This window comes from Tasmannia lanceolata, unplaced genomic scaffold (genome assembly GCF_043159265.1).
Source record: "Tasmannia lanceolata isolate RefF3 unplaced genomic scaffold, GAP_Taslan_0.1 ptg000008l, whole genome shotgun sequence".
NCBI lineage: Eukaryota > Viridiplantae > Streptophyta > Magnoliopsida > Canellales > Winteraceae > Tasmannia > Tasmannia lanceolata.
The window spans coordinates 67,352,688-67,373,205 of record NW_027518685.1 but is presented as its reverse complement, the minus strand read 5'-3'; the positions used below and the strand labels follow the sequence as shown (position 1 = coordinate 67,373,205).

The 20,518-nt window shown below is 36.5% G+C and overlaps 2 protein-coding genes across 2 annotated transcripts; one reads left to right on the top strand and one right to left on the bottom strand.

The window, feature by feature from the left end:
* Positions 1–2,577: 2,577 nt before the first annotated feature.
* On the bottom strand, positions 2,578–3,703 carry LOC143883243 (uncharacterized). The gene is made up of 2 exons (XM_077386591.1): positions 3,317–3,703; positions 2,578–2,679 (listed from the first exon to the last, which is right to left on the bottom strand). Exons 1-2 carry the CDS (start codon positions 3,701–3,703, stop codon positions 2,578–2,580), a joined length of 489 nt encoding a protein of 162 aa, XP_077242706.1.
* Positions 3,704–10,036: 6,333 nt separating this feature from the next.
* On the top strand, positions 10,037–18,121 carry LOC143883242 (uncharacterized). Its single transcript, XM_077386590.1, has 9 exons — positions 10,037–10,092; positions 10,213–10,242; positions 10,934–11,089; positions 11,276–11,309; positions 12,197–12,244; positions 12,309–12,374; positions 12,566–12,645; positions 14,378–14,481; positions 17,513–18,121. Exons 1-9 carry the CDS (start codon positions 10,037–10,039, stop codon positions 17,854–17,856), a joined length of 918 nt encoding a protein of 305 aa, XP_077242705.1. The 3' UTR covers positions 17,857–18,121.
* Positions 18,122–20,518: the final 2,397 nt, after the last annotated feature.

Here is a 20,518-nt window from a genome sequence, read left to right as displayed (position 1 = left end):
CCGTTTTGCAAAACGGCGTTTTAAACGCTATTTCAAACGGTACGCCAAACACACCGCTGTCGTTTGGAAGGAACCATTTTGCTTTGATCAAAAGCCATGCTTGGTGGCTTGCCCAAATATACACCCTCGAAAAGTGAACCTTTTTATTTTATTTCTTGATAAATGTAAAGTTTACTTAAAGTTAATCCCTGCAGTCAAAGCAAACAAATGCATCTGATATTTACACTCTTATGCTTTGATACGTCCACTCCTATTTTCGCTTTACAGCAACTAAGAAGACCTTGTTAAAGATTTTTCAAAATCAAGTGTTTTGTGGTCATTGAAAAGATAGTTCCACATTGCTTTGGAGAAAAGTTAGAGATGGGCATATATTAGATCACACATTCCTTTATCTTGTTTGTGTGCACGTGAGGTCTTAGCCATGGGTCGAGCCGCGGGACGGTGCAACGCACCGTCCGCACTCGTGCACGCGCACGCGCTTGCGTGGGCATTGGGCTATAGGGCGCATAATGACGCTTTATTGGCGCTTTTTTAGGCGCACTTTGCACTTTGCAGCGTTCAAACCGAACTGGAAAGACACTATTCGGGGGTGCTTTTCACACTGAAAAGTCACCAAAGGCTCAATAAAAAGTGCAGAACCCAGCCATTTCAATTTAGAAACGAATTTACTTATTTCTGGGGCAATTCTCAAAACTTCCAGTGCAATTATACTCTCTTTTCTCACTCCCACCAAATTCGTTTTACATACTGTTTTCAATATTGTTTGTCTAATTATTATTATACTGCAGAAACAGTAATTAGATTAATTCTCTAAGGCTTGTTATTCTCTAAAGGGCATTTCGGATTTGACTCCGCTTGTGCATACCGTCGTCAAATATAGTAGGACATTCCTACTGGCTTCATTGTATCTTGGAGGTAGTTCGCGGATCCCCTTTGCACACTTCTAGTGGGGGCGAAATCTGTCTTAAGGAAAGCGATTTCGCACCTTGAAGCAAACCGGTTTCTATTCTTTCTTCTCCAACAGATACAAATTATCCCCAACAGACCTTATTGTAGATATTTTGTTAATTGAAAAAGGACACGGGATCGAATCGATTCCTCATATGAGAGCAAACATACCACAATGTTCAAAGGGGATTTTGTAAAAAACAAAAAAAAAAAGAAAAGATGTTGAAAATAAAATGAAGATGCACTACAATGCTACTTCTTGAAGATATATAGTTGGAGCCACCATGCATGCCAAGAATTTTAGCAACTCTATCTCAAAATTCAACTAAGCACTGATTTGTGTGGCCATTAGCCATTTATATTGGGACCTATATTTCTTTCCAGCATGTAAGATTGGCAAATGGCGAAGCCAGTAATAAGCTAGCTAGAGCAAGAGTGTCTAAGGAAGGCTTAGAGTTGTTTGATTTTCTCCCTCCTTAACGGCCCACTAGTAGTACTTGTGTCTGTATTTGTATACTTCTTTTCTGTCTTGTATTGACCCCTGAGACACGGATTATCCCTTTATTTCCTCTTTAATAAACTTTTCTACCATTCAAAAAAATAGCATGGGGCATGTCAATAGCCACCAAGTTCCCCATCATATATAGTATCCAGATATATAACATAGATGTGATATTTAGTTACTATAAGGACATGCATCTATAAGGTTTTAAATAACCTGGAGCTTATCAATGGCCAGCTAAAAAAATTTCTCCCCATTATATATAGATAATAAATAGAAAATTTTATAGTAAGTTTATAAAAAGAGAGACTAGACACTTGAGCAACCTTAAAAGTTGAAGTCAAAAGTGGCTATGGATAGTGACCCCCTCCGTCTTTATGGACTTTTTGTACATATTTTTTCACAAAGTGGATTAGTTGAGAATCCTCACTATCAAACAAAATATTTAGACATCAAGTACTTTTGGTTTCCTTTTTTATACATTTTTATATGCCTGTCGTATTTCAACTCTCTTTGTTTGATTGATTTAGCTTGTCTTATTTGTTTCATTCACCTGTTTTTTAGTTTTGTCCCCATGTCCTTTGTCTACTACCTCCAAATATCCAGCATTCTCTTCCATCCTCCCTCATGCAATTTAGACTGTATGATTCTCAATGCATTGATTCAAAACTGAGAGCCATAACTAGAGGGACTTGATATCTACACGTTAAATTTTGATAATGGCACTTCACTATTTATTTTATATTTTTGTGAATAGCTGGTACAGTTCAAAATTTTATATTTTTGATTTAGCTTGTCTTATTTGTTTCATTCACCTGTAACATAGATATTGATTTGTGTACTTCAAATGATCATACTAACATCAAATGATCATACTAACCTTCTGATTTGTGTACTTCAAACAGATTGAAAATAAAACGAGAATAGCATATACATCAAATGTTCTTACTGACCTTCAAACAGATAGAAAACAAAACGAGAGCATATAACAACTTATAATAATAACAATAGGAGATGTAATCCACAATTTCTTATTTTGATAATCGTGCTCCTCTCAAGGGGTATAAGGGGTATGAAACTGATAAATGATCAAGGGACTATCCAATGTTGCCATTTCTTTTTTTAATTCAGTTACGGGTGTTTCTAATCCCTTCCTCTTGTGAGTAACATCGCAGTTGGGCTAGACCCCGAAAAACATCCTTTTCTGTTTGGATTATAACGGCAGATACCTTCAAAAGAAAACCTTCAAAAGAACAGAGTCAACGATGATGCTGAGACGTTTTAAAACTATGGTTATAACGGCAGATACCTTTCCTCAGATTAAAATCGAACAAAATAAATTGTTGGTACGAGAGGACTATGTCGAAGTGCATAAAATTTCAGCTCATCGCACAGTCACTGAAAAGGCTGTGAATTCAAGCCACAACGCAATAGCAAATTTGAATTGTGTGGGAAAGAAAAGACATCAATACAGGCCAATGTCACAAATATCGTTCTCGGGAATTTCTAGGCAAGGGAAAATCTCGGAATATATTAAATTTCTTTTATTTTTTCCAGGTTTATATCAGGAAAAAACAATAATAATAAAGTTATTTAAAAATATATAAATATATAAAATTTAAGAAAAATATATAATATAAAAATATCGTAAAAATGTCAGGATAATATAATGATATTATTGCTATATTTTATGATAAAAATGAAAAACATAGCTATATTTTTAAAATCTAGGGATTATTTTGGAATTGTCGTTTTATCAAAATGTCGCAATAAAAACGTGATAATTTGAAAATATTGGAGATATTTGTGACATAGAATACAAGCAGCGTATCATTGTGAAATTGAAGAATATACGGGCCTAGATACCTCACATCCAGACTCTAAGGCAAGCTTGAAAAACCCAAGTGAAATTGAATGCTTAGCAGCAGATTCAGATATCTTAATCTGTGATATCCAATAAGAGACAGATGAGAAAACACTGAATTTCCGCCTGTTTGTCGACTTTGACGCATCAGAGGCAGGTGTATCACAATTTCCCTGGCTGGTAGTTGATTTCTTTGTTCTAATTTCTGATATTAGAGTAATGCTGCTAACCGGTCTCGGTAGTGGGTTGACAGAAGACTTGGCAGGAATTGAGAGGAGTCTAGGTGGTGTAGCAGTTTTTTCCTTGCCAGAAAGATCAAGAGCACTCACACTTTTGCTTACATTTGAGACAGCCTGACCCCTGCGCAAGTATGAAATTAATCTCTTCATCTTCTTCTACACAGGATGTTGTAAATATCTAAATTTGAAATACATAAATATAGAAAGAAATAAAATTCTATATTATAGCTAAAATCTGCCGGTACCATAATATCTTTCTCCCTCCCCTTTTAGAAGGAAATTATATGCTGAAAGGCCTTATGAACAAATAAAGGCAGTACGATAAAGGTACCATCCTTGAGATTTGATCCAACAGCAGCCCATCAAAAAGTGAGCTGCTGTAGGATCAAATATGATGGATGAGATGCTGAGTGCGTATTCATAAGACCTTTCATCATATAATTCTCTTAGAAACAAGTCATTTCTCTCATATTTTGCTACTAGACACACCATCTCTCTACCATCTTCTCTTTACACAGAGTTCAATTATACATGCTCTTTAGAAGATCTTTTTTTAATGTATTTATTTATCCCTTGATCTCATACACCAAAGAAAACAAGATTAAAAATAAATAAAAGGTTTGAAATTTTGAATGTAGTAGGAAGAGAGGACATCAAAGTTTCGAATTTAAATATAACTGTGAAGTTGGATTTCTAATGAGTCATGACTGGTTCAACAAGTCGAAGTGAATATGTAAAAGTTTTAACCTAAAATTTGTATAGAAAGATCGAGAGGACATAAAAGAAGAGGATTAAATCTTTCACGATGCTTGCGATTAGTGGGTCCAATCATTGATGGTGGATCTGTCATGGATAGATTGAGAAGTTGGTATTCCGTAGAAGCCCTGTGTGAAAATCAATATGAATGCCGAAAATTTGACGCGTGCATCGCCCCAATATATAAGATCGAGATTAAATAAAATGCTTTGGAAAAAAGTATAAATTCTAGTTTGTATTTGTGTACTAATGGCTTGTATGGTGAAAAAAAAACTATTGTAGAAAGTCTAAATTATAGTAAAGTGTGTGCAGAGAAAGAAATGACTTTTTTTAAGAGAGTTCTAGTGTAACCTTTGAGCAATAGGAGCCGCGAGAGAGAGAGAGAGAGAGAGAGAGAGAGAGAGAGAGAGAGAGAGAGGGTCTTTCGAGAACAGCACCAATCGAGGGAAATATCCCCACCCTACCTCCTTCTAGGATTTTGAGGGGAAGAGAGAAATGAAAGATCCTCTTGAGAGGAGAGGCTACTGTTATTTTTTTAGAAGTAGGATAGGAGTCCATTTTTTGTCCTGCTATAAAAGAAAATGGAAGAAAAAAAAAGATATTTGGGGGGTGCCTAAAATAAAAATGATTATTTTTAATTGAAATAGGGTTGTATGTCAAAAAAAGAACCTTTTCTATAATAGAAAAGTTCGTCGAAAATTGTGTTATCTTTTATGAAATGACACGTCAATGGTGTTTAATTCGATTTCGCGTACTGTGAGAAAGACTATAATGCCTTTTTTATTTTTTAATTGTTCCTGTTTTTTAATCTCCACCACCACCGACGACAATCGCTGCAACTTGAAAAAGGTGGAAGAAGAGGAGAAAGAAGAGAAAGAAGAAGAAGATGAAAAAGTGGACAAAGTAGATGAAGAAAAGAGCGTGAAGAAGGAAACAAAAGAATCGACGATGGAAAAAGTAGAAGACTCCAGAAAAAATTAAAAAAAAAAGAGAGACGAAGCGGAAATTGGGGTCGTGTCGGTGAGAATTGCGGTCGACTTCGTGAAATGTGGCGTCACTGAGTTGACCGAAAAATCTCACAGAATCAACTCTAAATTTCACCAAGCTGACTTTAAAAAATACCGAGTCAATCCTAAATCTCACCGAGTCAACCCCAATTCCACCAATACGACCCCAACATTCTCTTCTTCCCCTTTTTCATTTTTTCCGATCCATTCTTTCGAGTGTCAATTCTCCTTTTTTTCCTTCTCCCTCTTCTTTTCCATTTTTCTAGCATCTTCTATTTTTCCCGACATCGATTCTTTCTGTTTTCTTTCTTCTTCCTCCTTCAAGTTGCAGCAATGGTCAGCCATGGTGGTGGAGATTAAAAAATACGAAAACAAAGAAGAATGAGAATAAGGCATTTTGGTCTTTTTAATCGTACAATACCAAACATACATGAAATGTCATAATGGTTCCATTCTGAAGTAATTTCTCCAACAGAACACAGTTTTCGAGAAACTTTCCCTTCTATATTTGGATGTATGTAGTTAGAAGATTTATTAGAAAGAACAAAGATTTTAGAAATATAAGTAAAAGAAAAATTTTTGAAAAAATAAGGACTGTAGCCTTTTACTGGTTATGGTAAAAGGTAATCTTTTATTGAAATAAAAAATAAAAGAACAATATGTTACAATGAGAATTTATATGGTGGCCGACCGTGAAAATCACAACCCTTGATTTTTTATCTTGGTCAAAGCCCCTTTTTTGACTTTTCACTTAGATAAAAAATCAAGGGGCAGAGATTTGACACTCTGCCCTTGTGATTTTCACGGTCGGCCACCATATAAAAACTCGATTACAATTACCCCTCTTTTTCATCTCTTTTCTATATAACAAGTGACAAAGAAGCAAACACATGAATAATATGTAGGTCGTAATTTAAATAGAATAAAATTAAACTAAATAGACACCTATAGGATACCCCTCTCGTGTGCCTGATTTGAAAGTGTGGTATCCAAATAAATAAACTCAAAAATAAATGACAAAAAATAGTAAGAAAAAACTAGTGTACACTGTAAACAGATTGGGGCAACAACATACAACATCCAATGAGAACACTCTCAATGGCAGCTCGTACACGAACCTTGCTCTGAATTGTTGCCTTGAGCACACAGGACCACATAAAATGAAATTTATACAACAACCTAGCTTTGATACCAAATATGATGTGGAGCGGAAGTGAAAACCAAGTGGATTCTAAACATCGGCAGCAGAAATCATTGAAGCTTCTAAACTTATACAGTTATACTCTTTGATTTGGTATGCTCTAATACCAATCAAATGTAGAGTGGTCAGCAAAAGCAACTTTTAATCACAACAGTAGAAACTCTAGAATTGGTGTGCTTTGAAGCCACTACAGATTCAGTCCTCAACTTAAATCCAAAGACGTAGCAACAAATATGAAATTGAGGCACCCACTACAAAAATCTTTACCTCCCTTGGCCCATGTTTGGATCTCAAGAAAAATATTTCCGACCGAAACTTTTTCTAGGGGAAATGTTTCCTTTCCTCGATTTAGAAGGGAATAAATTTTTGAATTAATTGGGTCATTTTTTCCATCTCAAATAATTTATTTTAGAGAAAAAAAAGATTAAAATTTGCAAGATTTCAGCCCATATAGCTGAAAAATCTTTACTACCCTTAGGCCATGTTTGGATCTCAAGAAAAACTATGCATGGGTTGTGGACACCCTATCTATGTGAGGACCATTCAAATGAATTGTTTGGATCACCCAAACAATGTGGGCCCCCACTGTATTTTAAGGTAGTGTGTAGGTAACTTACCTACACAAGTGTGTAGGAAATGTTCTCTCTCTCTCTCTCTCTCTCTCTCTCTCTCTCTCTATATATATATATATATATATATATATATATATATATATATATATATATATATATATATATATATATATATATATATATATATCGAAAAAGTGTTGCTACTCGGTCTTGTAGCTAAGTTTATCTACTTGGTCGGGTTAAATACAGTGCGGGCCCACATTGTTTTGGTGATCCAAACCATTCATTTGAAAGTCCCTTACCTAGATAAGGTGTCCACAAAAAATTAGACCCATAGGATGATCCTAACCCATCCAACAATGTAGGGGAAAATGGGAAAAAATGGACAGACATAGTGTCCACAAAGAGGAAGGGAAGTTTTACTGTTCACAGACACGTGTCATCCTCCCCTTCCTCCTCCCGTTTATTTTGATTTTCTCAAATTCCCAAAAAATCAGCAAAAAATACAAAAAAAAAAAAAAAAAAAAAACAGGAAAAAAATCATTAAAATAGGGAAAACCCTCTCTTGCCAAGAATATTGCCCTCTATATCTCTCGCTCGCCCCCAAAATCTCGCCTAAGAGAAAATCTCAGTCGAGATTTTTGACCCAAGATTTCCACGAAGACTCTCTCTCTCTCTCTCTCTCTCTCCAAAATCTCGGTATCGCGGGATCATTAGCAAAGCCCGAAAATCCTTACTGAACTTATCTTCTCAGGACCGCCTTGACACACGCGCCACAGCTGCCATACAGCTGCTTCATCAACCACGAAGTTTCTGATTTGTGATTTGTGATTTTCGGTCTTGGGATTTGTCCAAAATTTTGTATGTTCTCTCCCATATTTCTGCCCCTCTTCAAGAAACCCTATATATTTGAAAAGTGTTGCTACTCGGTCTCGTAGCTAAGCTTATCTACTCGGTCGGGTTAAAAACAATGCGGGCCCACATTGTTTGGGTCATCCAAACCATTCATTTGAAAGTCCCTTACCTAGATAGGGTGTCCACAAAAAATCAGACCCATAAAATGATCCTAACCCATCCAACTGTGGAGGGGAAAATGGGAAAAAAATGGACAGACACAGTGTGTCTACAAAGAGGAAGGGAAGTTTTACTGTTCACAGACACGTGTCTTCCTCCCCTTCCACCTCCCATTTATTTTGATTTTCTCAGATTCCCAAAAAATCAGCCAAAAAAAAAAAAAAAAAAAAAAAAAAAAAAACAGGAAAAAAACCATTAAAGTAGGGAAAACCCTCTCTTGCCGAGAATATTGCCCTCTGTATCTTTCGCTCGCCCTCAAAATCTCGCCTAAGAGAAAATCTCGGTCGAGATTTTCGACCCAAGATTCCCACGAAGACTCTCTCTCCAAAATCTCGGTATCGCGAGATCATTAGCAAAGCCCGAAAATCCTCACCGAACTTATCTTCTCAGGACTTGTAAATTTACAAATGAATGTGATCAGTAATACTTTTTTTGTAAATGTTTGACCTGTGCATCGGTAATACTTTTTTTTTTTTTTTTCATCTTGATTTGTAATTTTCGGTCTTGGGATTTGTCCGAAATTTTGTGTCTTCTTTCTACTTAGAAGCCTGATTGATGTTTTTTTTTTTGTTCTTCTCTCCCATATTTCTGCCCCTCTTCAAGAAACCCTATTTCAGGGTAAATTTTAGAAACCTTGTTTCAGGGTAATTTACCCATGTCACCTTTTAGAAACGCTACCTCTCTGTTCTTTTCTTTTTTTCATTTATGAAATTTCTTGGATTTGGGATTCTTCTGAGTTTTTCTTACTTATGATGATGATTCAAAGCTAGGTTTCTTTTTCTTTTCTCAGTTTTTTTCCTCAAGGACAGTAGAAATGAAAAAGAGATTGGAAAAGATGGATTAAGATTGCTAGGGTTTCAGGTTTGGACAGCTTCTTTCCAGCAGGTTTGTGTTTTTTTTTTGTTTAATTTGATGATACTTCGGAGATTATGAGGGTACTACTTTTTCCAGAGGATGTTGATGATGGCCGGCTTACTTGAATTATCTAAAATGTTCTTACAGGCAGCATAGTTTAAGACCAATTGATGTTGTACTATACATGTGTTCATTGGGACTTGCTAGGCAATTTTAAGAAAAGCCATGTCGCGGCTGACTTTTGCATGTGAGAAAATCCACGGAGGCTCAAAAGTGGCAGTTCTCTGGTGCAAAAGTTAGCCACAAAATGGCTTTCGGCTAAATTGCTTAGCAAGCCCATTTATTCAACCGCTTTTCCTATTGCTTACATTTTCCCCCTTCGCTACTTTATAAATGATTAAGACACCTTCTGTTGCCATCTGCTGCTAAGTTTTTAGGGGAGAAAATCGAAATCGCTCTCTTTACTGGCGAGTTCTTAGGGGAGAAAATCGTGCAAAAAGAAAAAGAGATGGTGTGAATCTCTCTTCCACGAATTCCCATCGGCCTTCACCCTATCCATCCCTTTGGCATGTCCTGGTTTTTTAAAGATTCGATGGATTTTGGGGCTCAACAATCGATCTGAAGATTCTTTTCCCAATCTGCGACTGATTATTCAAGCTCTGCTGTTGGTTTTGGAATTTCTTTCTTCCTTCCTTCCTTTTTTTGTTGTTGTTGTTGATTCGATTCCTTTCTTCTTCCAGGAGTAGGCTTTTGGGCGTCAAACATTTAAGACACCTTCTGTTGCCATCTGCTGATAAGTTTGGGTTCCAGACTTTAATTTCACCTCTCTAGCCTTTTTTTGATGGATTTATCAGGAAGGGGATGCTCTATATTTTGGTTGAGTGAAAATAAGGTTTATCAAAATTAGGGGATGCTAAAAAATTCAAAGAGTGTAAGCAAACAAGCCTACAACTATACGAAGTTAGTACTTCTGGATTGAAATGAAAAATCCTTACTATGAGGTTTCTTTGTTGAATCAATGGATATTTATGGCAGATGGACTGTTACAGCCTTGGTGCGTCCTTGCGGACAATGGTACTTTTAGTGAGAAGGTGGTGATGAGCAGTTGTATAAATTTTTTTCTACTTAAAGAATGTTTTTTTTGAGGGTTTTATCTATTTTGATTATGATCTTACTCTTTCTACTGTATTGCAGGTATACGATTAAAAAAAAATTGTATTGCAGGTATAAACAAATCTCGCGAGATTTTTCCGCGAGATTTTCTCCTTCCCTCACCTGTATCTTCATGTCATTGAAGCTGGGGCACGATTTGGGTTTGGAACAGTTGGTTACTTGCTCGAGGGTTTGTAAGGTTTGTATTTGGATTTGGTGGTTGTCGTTTCGATATTTTCATGCTTCTCTTAGCCGATTAGGGTTTTTCTGATATGGAATTTCACTCCCAACTGAATCTGGGGAGAAAATTCAGGTTTGTCAAAGTGGCTTCAATCAACTCGAGGCTTAGATTTCCTTGGGGAGCATTTTAGCAACTGAAGGTGAGTCCATCTATGAATCCATTTTCTTTATTCTGTTCTATGTAAACAGATTGTATCCATTTTCTTTATTTCCCGTTTTTTAATATATCCTTTCAACTGACCCATTTCCTAACAGCGAGCATGTGGTCCTTGGTTGCTTAATCATGTTTTTTCTAGGCTTATATTGAATTTTTTACGGTGTTTTGCTGAGCCTAGCAGTCTTCTTTTGGGGTTGGTTTTGAATCTTTCCATTTTCATATGCTTGGCGTTGACGTGGAAATTGGGTTGTTTTTCCCATTTTCCATGTTTGTATTCTACTGTTCGGCCTCTAAAGGATGTTGTTTCTCGAACGATGACTCTTCTTTTTTCCCCTGTTTGTTCATTAAGATTTCTTCCGTTCACAGATTTATTGCAAGTGATGTGCTGGAAAAGATCAGAGGTGGCGAATTGTCTCTGTCGGTGATTCACTTGGGAGGAATCAATGGTAGTCACCCTCATTTCTCACAGACTTATTCTCTTGGGAGGAATCAATGGGAGTCACTCATTTATCATGGAATTTGGTACTAGCCAACGTAACAAATCTCAGATATCAAACCCTGACAATTTCCTTATGAAGTTAAACAACCAACATACCTCCTATCTCTGTTTCTATGCACATGCATTCTAATTTTCTACTAAACTGCTATTAGGACAAGGAGTTTGACTCCCTATTGGGATGCAAGATGTTGATAAGTGGGCCTTTTTAGTCTGCCAAAACACCTTCCATTCACTAATAACAAGGTACTTCTGGATCGAAAATAGTGAGACCTTCTAACTCAACCTCTTTCTTAGCTTTTTGGTTTCCTTTGGTTTGACCATGTGATCCAATTTGATGATTGTTCGGAATGTATTGTTTAGTGGTGAGTAGAGAAGTGCACTACTTTAGAGAAGAAATCCACGAGACAACTAGATTGTTACAACCATGTTAATGAAGCACTATCACCTGATTTGTTTTTGTGTTTCTCATTTTATGGCCTGTATGTGAGTAATTTTAACTTCAAAGTGCATATTACTTCTGTTGTTGGGTTCCTATGGCAATTTTGTTTGTTTGATAGCTTGGATCATATGCAAGTAGCCTTAGGAATTCTGGGGTTGCCTTTGTTTCTTACTTTCCCTATTTTCCGAAATTGAACATGTGTGGTGTGGGAGTTCTTAAAACGAGGTATGGGTGATAAATAAACTGCCCTAATTTACCATCTTTTTTATTATTTCCTACTATAGACCAACGCGATTCAGAATTACTGAGTCCTAAACTGACTATTGAATTCCAATAGTTTGACTCCCAATCCCTCCCAAAATCCAAAACAAACAGGGCCTAAGTTATGTTTCAATTTATGGAATGCAATGAACTAACTGTTCGGTGTTGTTTAACCACTTATAGCCATCTAATGTGTTTTTCCCTTTTACTTTGTACATAATCATTTGAGAAGGTCCCGGGCAACGATAGTTACCTTCTCTAAATCTTACAATCCATTCCCTTTTGATTTGTTTTTCTGCAATGTTTTTAACTAATCTATTTGGATTTGTGGATAGATGTTGTGAACTTCAATTGCATTTTGTGTTATTTTCCTTTTATCTATCATGCTACATCATTCTGTTTAATTTCAAAAACAGTTTTCTACTTTCAGGGTTTCACCTTCGATCGAGATTGTAATGGGTTTTCTGTAAAATTGCAGGTCAATTTCAGATTACCTACTTTTCTTTTCTTTTTTGTTGTAAATATTGACCTTTAAAATGCAGGGTCATTTGAGATTACATCATCCATCACCTTTCTACCAGATATTTTCAGCAGGTCTAGATCTTGAGGTAAATTGATATGGATATTTTTATAAATTAGCATATATATTTGATGAGTAAAGATTGGAAGGTGGATTTTGTTCTTCTCTTCTACTTTTCTCCCGTTCCTGCTATTCGATTCAGATACTAGAGTTTCATAAATTTATATTGTTTCCTCATATCTCTATTTACTTTAGTTTCTAATTATTTTTTCCATTTAGTTTGTAGCTGATGGACTTTTTCCCGGAGCTGAAGGAGGTCTATATTTTGATGATCACACTCCTCACTTTATTGAAGTAAGGTATGGCCCGCACCATAGGATTATCCAAATCTTCCATTGTGGATTGTGGAGGCTATTTCAATGTTGAAAAAGAAAAAGAAATATACATAACTTCTTCAGATGGAACCCAAATTCGGGTTTTGGGTCAGGTCGGGTTGCCCGACAACCCAGCCCGACCCGATTTCCAATTCGGGTTGATTTTTCCCAACCCAACCCAACCCAAATTCGGGTTGAACTTGTTGGGTTCGGGTAGAACCCGACCCGCGTGGGAACATCCAAGTAACAACGAAGGTTTCAAATTATATATAGTGCTAATGTTCTCACTACCATATTTTATAATGGCACTACTCACCGTATTTTGATGATCGCACTCCCCACTTTATTAAAATATACAGTATGGCCCGTACCATAGGATGATCCAGACCATCCATTAGATGGGCCGCTGCCTACATAGGTTGTGCCCCAAAAATAATTTTCCTAGGTTGATCTGAACCCTCCGATCTATAGAGGGTTATTGGTTGATCCAAACCGTGCATGTGATGGAACACAACATCAATCGGTTGTGCCCGTAAAATCATTTCCATAGGTTGATGATAGCCCTCCAATCGATATAGGCTGATCCTAGCTCTCCAATCGATAGAGGTTTCCATAATTGTCGTTCCTCTTCAGGTGCCCGGAATCCGTCAATATTTTGCAAGTGTCCTGCATGTGTAATATAAAGTAGTTCTTTCGTCATTGTCATATGTCTTTACCTCTTCTTGGTATTTTTTTCCGTAATTGTCATAGATAGGTACCCTGTGTTGGTACTTTTCGTATGTAGATTACGATTTTTCCCTCAAATAATTTCTCATAGAGATAAATGTTAGATATCAGCAAAGGGGTTAATGGTAAAAGAGTAATGCTGACGTGTAAATCCCAGATAAAAAGAAAACAAATTTCTTTTTCCTCCCGCTAGATTGTAGTATGTATATATATATACTAGTTAAAAACCCCGTGCGATGCACGGACCGAGAAAGAACTGTAAGGACCGGCCTCTCCTTTCGTCTAGATTGTAGTATGTAAATCCAAGATAAAAAGAAAACAAATTTCTTTTTCCTCCCGCTAGATTGTAGTATGTATATTTATATACTAGTTAAAAACCCCGTGCGATGCACGGACCGACAAAGAACTGTAAGGACCGGCCTCTCCTTTCGTCTTACCGTATATTTTCTACGATTTTAAAAGACTTTGCTTACGTGTCAACCTCCTATTTCGTCTCACCTGAGAGAAAACCTCCGCCCGATATTTTAGAGATTTTCTCTCGATATTTTCTCACCCTTTTAGTTAGCGAGAGAAAATCTCTGCCCGATAGTTTCAAGATTTTCTCTCCATATTTTCTCTTTCTCTTTCTCTCTCGAGATTTCTGTGCGTCCACATCATATAATGCGAGACGTGTCCTCCTCCCAATGTTTCTCTTCCCACATCCCTCCATCTATCCAACCGAGCAAAACCCTAAATCGTTACTTCCAACCTTGAGAGGGTTTCTTCATCTCCCAAAAATCATCACCTCCAATTCATCTCCATCACTCCATGGCTGCCCAGATCTTTCCTTTGGTTAAGCATCCCGTCAACTGATTCTCGGTCAGATCGGTGAGGATTACAGGGCCTTCTGCAAAAATGGTGTGTAAGTTGGAATTTACCTTATAACTTAAAAATTCTTCTATATTTTTACGAGTATTTGTTCTGTAATTTTATCTTTTTATGTTCTATATAGGGGCATTTCTAGGGCTTCTATAGGCTTTTGCTCTGATAACGGGAGGGGATTTTTTACAAAGAAGCAGCACAAACCTCTTCATCTCTGCTCAAAGACCACCGAAGGTCAGACGCGTTTACTGATTCTAATTGTGAAATCTCTATTTCTATTTTATCTCCTTTTTTTAATTTTTTCCATATATGTTTGTCATTTTATTCTTTACTTTGTTATCTACTTTACTCTTACTGCCTTGAGCTTGAATTTTCTGATAGTGAGATTAGATCCTTCACCTTTTATTTAAGGAATTATCTGCTTTTATGTCGCCCTTTATTGAAGCTGAGAACAATTTGTATTTCTCTTTTAAATGGTTTACTTTTTTGCAATATCAGTAATGGATCAATTGAAGTGAGGTCCTGCAAGGATCACGAAATGCAGTTAGGTTGAGTCAGACTCTGATGCATAGGTTCAATTGTTTTTTGTACTAGAGATTTTTGGATTGTGAAGGTGATGGAAAATCAGATAATTTTAGGTTCTCTTCTATAGGCTGTACATTTCTTTCCTTTCATTTTCTTAGTATTTCACATACTAGGTTTCTCATCCGCTTCAAGGCTAAAGAATATTGCCCTCCCTCCCTCCCTCCCTCAAAAGAAGAAACCAAAAAAGGGATAGGAGCACCAATTACCTTCCTCAAATAATTGTGATTGATATAAGTGGCAAAAAACAAAATTAATAACAAAATTTTATGTTTTTTCGCTTTCACCCACAAACACATTCTTCCAATTAATGGCACTACTCACCGTATTTTGATGATCGCACTCCTCACTTTATTAAAATGTACGGTATGGCCCGTACCATAGGATGATCCAAACCGTCTATTAGATGAGCCACTATCTACATAGGTTGTGCCCCAAAAATAATTTTCATAGGTTGATCCGAACCCTCCGATCTATAGAGGGTTATAGGTTGATCCAAACCGTCCATGTGATGGAACACAACATCAATTGGTTGTGCCCGTAAAACCATTTCCATAGGTTGATCCTAGCCCTCCAATCGATATAGGCTGATCCTAGCCCTCCAATCGATAGAGGTTTCCATAATTGTTGTTCCTCTTCAGGTGCCCGAAATCCGTCAATATTTTGCAAGTGTCCTCCATGAGTAACATAAAGTAGTTTTTTCGTCATTGTCATATGTTTTTACCTCTTCTTGGTAGTTTTTTTCCGTGATTGTCATAGACAGGTACCCTGTGTCGGTACTTTTCATATGTAGATTACGATTTTACCCTCAAATAATTTCTCATAGAGATAGATGTTAGATATTAGCAAAGGGGTTAATGGTAAAAGAGTAATGCTGACGTGTAAATCTCAGATAAAAAGAAAAGAAATTCCTTTTTTTCTCTACCTACATAGGATGATCCAAACCGTCCATTAGATGGGCCGCTGCCTACATGGGTTGTGCCCCAAAAATAATTTTCATAGGTTGATCCAAACCCTCCGATATATAGAGGGTTATAGGTTGATCCAAACCGTCCATGTGATGGAAAAAGACATCAATCGGTTGTGCCCGTCAAATCATTTCCATAGGTTGATCCTAGCCCTCCAATCGATATAGGTTGATCCTAGCTCTCCAATTGATAGAGGTTTCCATAATTGTTGTTCCTCTTCAGGTGCCCGGAATCTGTCAATATTTTGCAAGTGTCCTGCATGAGTAATATAGGATTTCTTACTTAAAATCTAAGATTCTAAAGAGAAGCGAAATAGATGGTCTCCTTCTCTTGTCTCCCATCTACAATTTTGAAGAAATCCAAGATTCTAAAATCCGCGTATCCAAATGGCCCCTAAGGGATTTTAGAATCTTGGATTTCTTACAAATTGTAGATGGGAGACAAGAGGCAGCCTTCTATCCAGGTTTTAGCTTGAAAACAATGTAAAAAAGGGTTCATGATCAAGCTGTTGTATGCTGTCTTGATAGCGTTTCTTTGATTTTAAGTGAGAAATCCAGGTTTTAGAAATCTCTCCCAGAAATCTCAAAAATCTCCCATCTTGAGATTTCTACAAGGGATTTTTGCTGATTAGTCCCTACATGGCAAAATAATTGCTTATTAGTCCCTAAGAAAAGCATATTTGCTTAACGGTCCTACTTTTAGAAAATATTTGCTAAAAGGTCCCTAAAACTCATGAACTTCAATTTTCTCCGTTAAAAATTTTAAAATGGCAAATTTACCCCCCAACCCATTTAATCATTTTTAGCGTTTTTGGATTTCCCTTCCAATTTTTTAGGAAATAAGCAACAATATTGTCTTCCAATATTTACTTTCCCTTTGAAATTCTCCCTTCTTCTCCTAAGATTAGAAGCCAAAACCTAGTTCTTATTCCCAAAACAAAACTAAAAGCCTATCATATTGCGACCGGTGGCAGTGATCAAGAACACCGAGACCTCCAACTGTTTGAAACTGCAGCTCTTTCCTAGCAAGATGGATTAGTGCTTCTCTTACAAAATGCCTTCTACTTAGGCCCCGTTGGATTGTAGGAATTTTATTGGAAAAGTTAGGACAGGAAAAAAAACCTAAAATTTCTTATTACACATAAAAAAAAGATAAGGTAAACCAACCCTATTCAATTTTTCAGTTAGGGACCTTTAGTTTATGATGTTATCCCTCTAAATTAATGAGACATAATTCCTCAATGAAAAAATTTCCATAGAAATCATTTTCCATTAGAGATATTTTCTTGCAATCCAACCAAGATAGGAATTTCTTAGAAAAATTAGAAACGAAAAATATTCATAAAATTTCTTACTTTATTTATCTATGAAGAAAAGTAACTAAAACCGACCCTATTTAATTTATTTTAGAGGGATTTTCAATTTTTTAAAATTCCTAAAACGATTTTTTTTTTGGAGGTTTTTTGGCAAGAATATTGGAAGAGATAATATTGTCGCCTATTTCCTAGTTTTTTTCCTAAAAAATTGGAGGGGAAATCCAAAACGCTAAAAACGATTAAATGGGTTGGGGGGTAAATTTGCCATTTTAAAATTTTTAACGGAGAAAATTGAAGTTCGTGAGATTTAGGGACCTTTTAGCAAATATTTTCTAAAAGTAGGACCATTAAGCAAATATGCTTTTCTTAAGGACTAATAAGCAATTATTTTGCCATGTAGGGACTAATCAGCAAAAATCCCTTTCTAAAACCTGGAAATGGGACGATCTCCTGCTCTCTGGCTCGACGGAAAGAAGGGCTTCAAATCTGAAAACGACAGACGGTCTCCTTCTTCTCTCATCTTCCATCCAGGATTTTGAGAAAATCCAAGATTCTAAAATCCGCATATCCAAACGGCCCCTTGGTGTTTGTTCCGAACCTCGTAGTGGGAGGGGTTGTCATTACCAATATAGAAAACGAAGAGGGAGAGACAAGAAAGGAAGAGCATCATTCTCCAAGTCAAATTCTATGAGTTTGGTAACTGAACACTACTTATCACTATTCTACAAGGTAAATTCGAAGTAAATCAAATGTTTCTCTCCTCCCTATAGACTACTTATACCACTAATTATCAAGGTAACTACCAGCAGCCAAACAAAGCCACATCATCAAAATCCTATTGTATAGATACGAGATTTCAACTGGCGAGGAGCCATCTTCTCCCATTTGTATTGATAGATAGCACGTGTCTCCCTTCATCTGTTTTCTTTTCTTCATCTTCATTTTTCAAAATTGGAGAAAAAGGCTCTAGCCTCTAAAATTTTACACTATTCGCCACCATAATAGTTGTAGGACCTAAATTAACTCTATAGAGATCGGTCTACACTTGGAAATGGGCTCCCGGACAGGTTATGGAATCAAACGGCATCGGCTCTGCATGATTTTATGAATTAGTCTCTACTTGAAAATATGGCTTCCATGAATAAACTTCAAAATTTAAAAAACTATTTATTCATCCTCGTGGCTTCGTCATGAATTTTTCCTCATATGATGATATATAGTAATGCAAGCATCCATACCAAATTGTTCTGATGCCATTTGTGATTGCATGATCGTATGCGATCATGAATAGCTCAAAGATTGTTATCTTGAATCATCAAAATCCGGACTCAGATCCATTTGCATGGATTTGATCTCCATGTTTCTGAAATTCATAATGCAACAAATATATAGCTCTAGAATGCTTTCATTCTTTATTTAATTAAATCTAATAGAATAAAACTGACCAAATAGACACGTAATTGAACATAGAAAACCCATCATTGTACCCACCATTCTATCTATCCAATGTGAATTATATCAAAAAAATTTTGGCTATGGTGTATAAGGCTATTCTATTGAGGAAGACCTATTTGACATTTTCACGAAACCTTGAACTCAAACATGTACCCCATGATTCAAACCTGAATTCCTATGATCTAGAGCTTAGCCTCAATAATATCCAACTCTAGAATTGGAAGGATAAGAAACAAGGAAAGGGAAAAAAATCTCAATTAATATGGATCTTTCCTAAGGAATTGAAATTAGAAGGAAACTCACTTTCCTAATGTAATAATGGAAATTTACTATGAAAACGCAGCAAATATACTTAGAGATATAACTAGAAATGGGCTTGTTGTTGCAGTGACTACTCCTAAGATCTTTCTTTTGTCTACAAGTCACAATCCAAAAATGGGGAAACATTTCTAAAGATTGAATGTTATTTAACTCTGTTCAGAAGAACTCAGGCACATTCTCTCCTAGAAGGATGAAGGAATGCTCTTATACATTGAATTCTCTTGTACAACGTTCTGAGTTTTATTGTACATGGAATTTTCTTATATATCTAAGGGCGTGTTTGGATGCTGAAAATATTTTGATTTTGATTTCTCACATTTGCAGCCCTTTTTGCATTGTAATTTGGATCGGATCAAATTCTTGGATTTCTAATTCAGCATCTGACAGTGAAAAAAAAATCAGATTTCTAAATTTGCTGTGAAAATAAGAAATTGGAAATCCACAATTCTGGCAGTTTCTTTCACCCTCTTTGCTCCTCGACCTCTCTCCTCCACTTGGGAGTACCCACTTCTCTCTCTCTCTCTCTCAACATCAGTTGCCACATCTATTCATTTTGTAGTCAAAACTCAATTCCAAATCCAAATACAAAATATGAGGTATCCAAACATGCCCTAATTGTATTGATTTGAGTGCGATATATAGTCCTCAAATTATGGGATACGGATGGTTTTAGTCTATGTGGTACTAAACATTCTACCTTAATTTTGAAATTGCAGAATTTTGGAAAGTTTTGCTAGAGTTTCAACCAACTTTTGAAATTACAATTTGCAGTGGTTAGAGTTTCTCATATGCAAAAGCCAGCCGCGAAATGGCTTTCCCCGAAATTGCCTATCCAAAAGTATACTTTTGTCAACTAAATATGGATCTTTGCTTCCTTTTCTTTTAGGAAGTGATAGTTATAACTCCATATCAACAATTATATGGTTGGGATGGCACAAAAAAAATAACTGCTTGAACTTTTAATAAATTATTGTTAGATAATCATCACCTGCATTGTGAGGATGTCCCAGATTGTGTTGGTTGTTCCTAGCAATCTCTTTAGACTATAACATCCTCTTAGAGTGATAGCTGAGATATCTTCACTATATATATATATATATAGAGGAAACTATTGGTGAGCTTAAGCTCACCAAACTTATGGTGAGCTAGCTTGCCCAATCACATGGGTCCCACATTTTGGGGAGCGATCCAAACCATTCATTTGCAAGGCCTTATCATAGATAGGGGGTGTACCAAAAATCAGCTCCATAGGATCATCCTAACCCCTCCATTTGTGGAGGACAAAAATGGGGCAGATTTGTGTCTGTCCATTTTTGTTCTCCACAAATGGAGGGGTTAGGATGATCCTATGGAGCTGATTTTTGGTACACCCCCCATCTATGTAAGGGACTTTCAAATGAATGCTTTGGATCATCCTAACAAAGTGAGCCCCCATGTGATTGGGCAAGCTAGCTCACCATAAGTTTGGTGAGCTTAACAGTTTCCTCATATATATATATACACACTAGTAAGAAACCCTGTGCGATGCACGGGTAAAAAAACAAAAGCCCTAAAAACTTACACTTAAATAGCTTGATTGCATATGTGGAAGGAAAGATAAAAAATACCATAAGAGGTAAATAGAACTGAA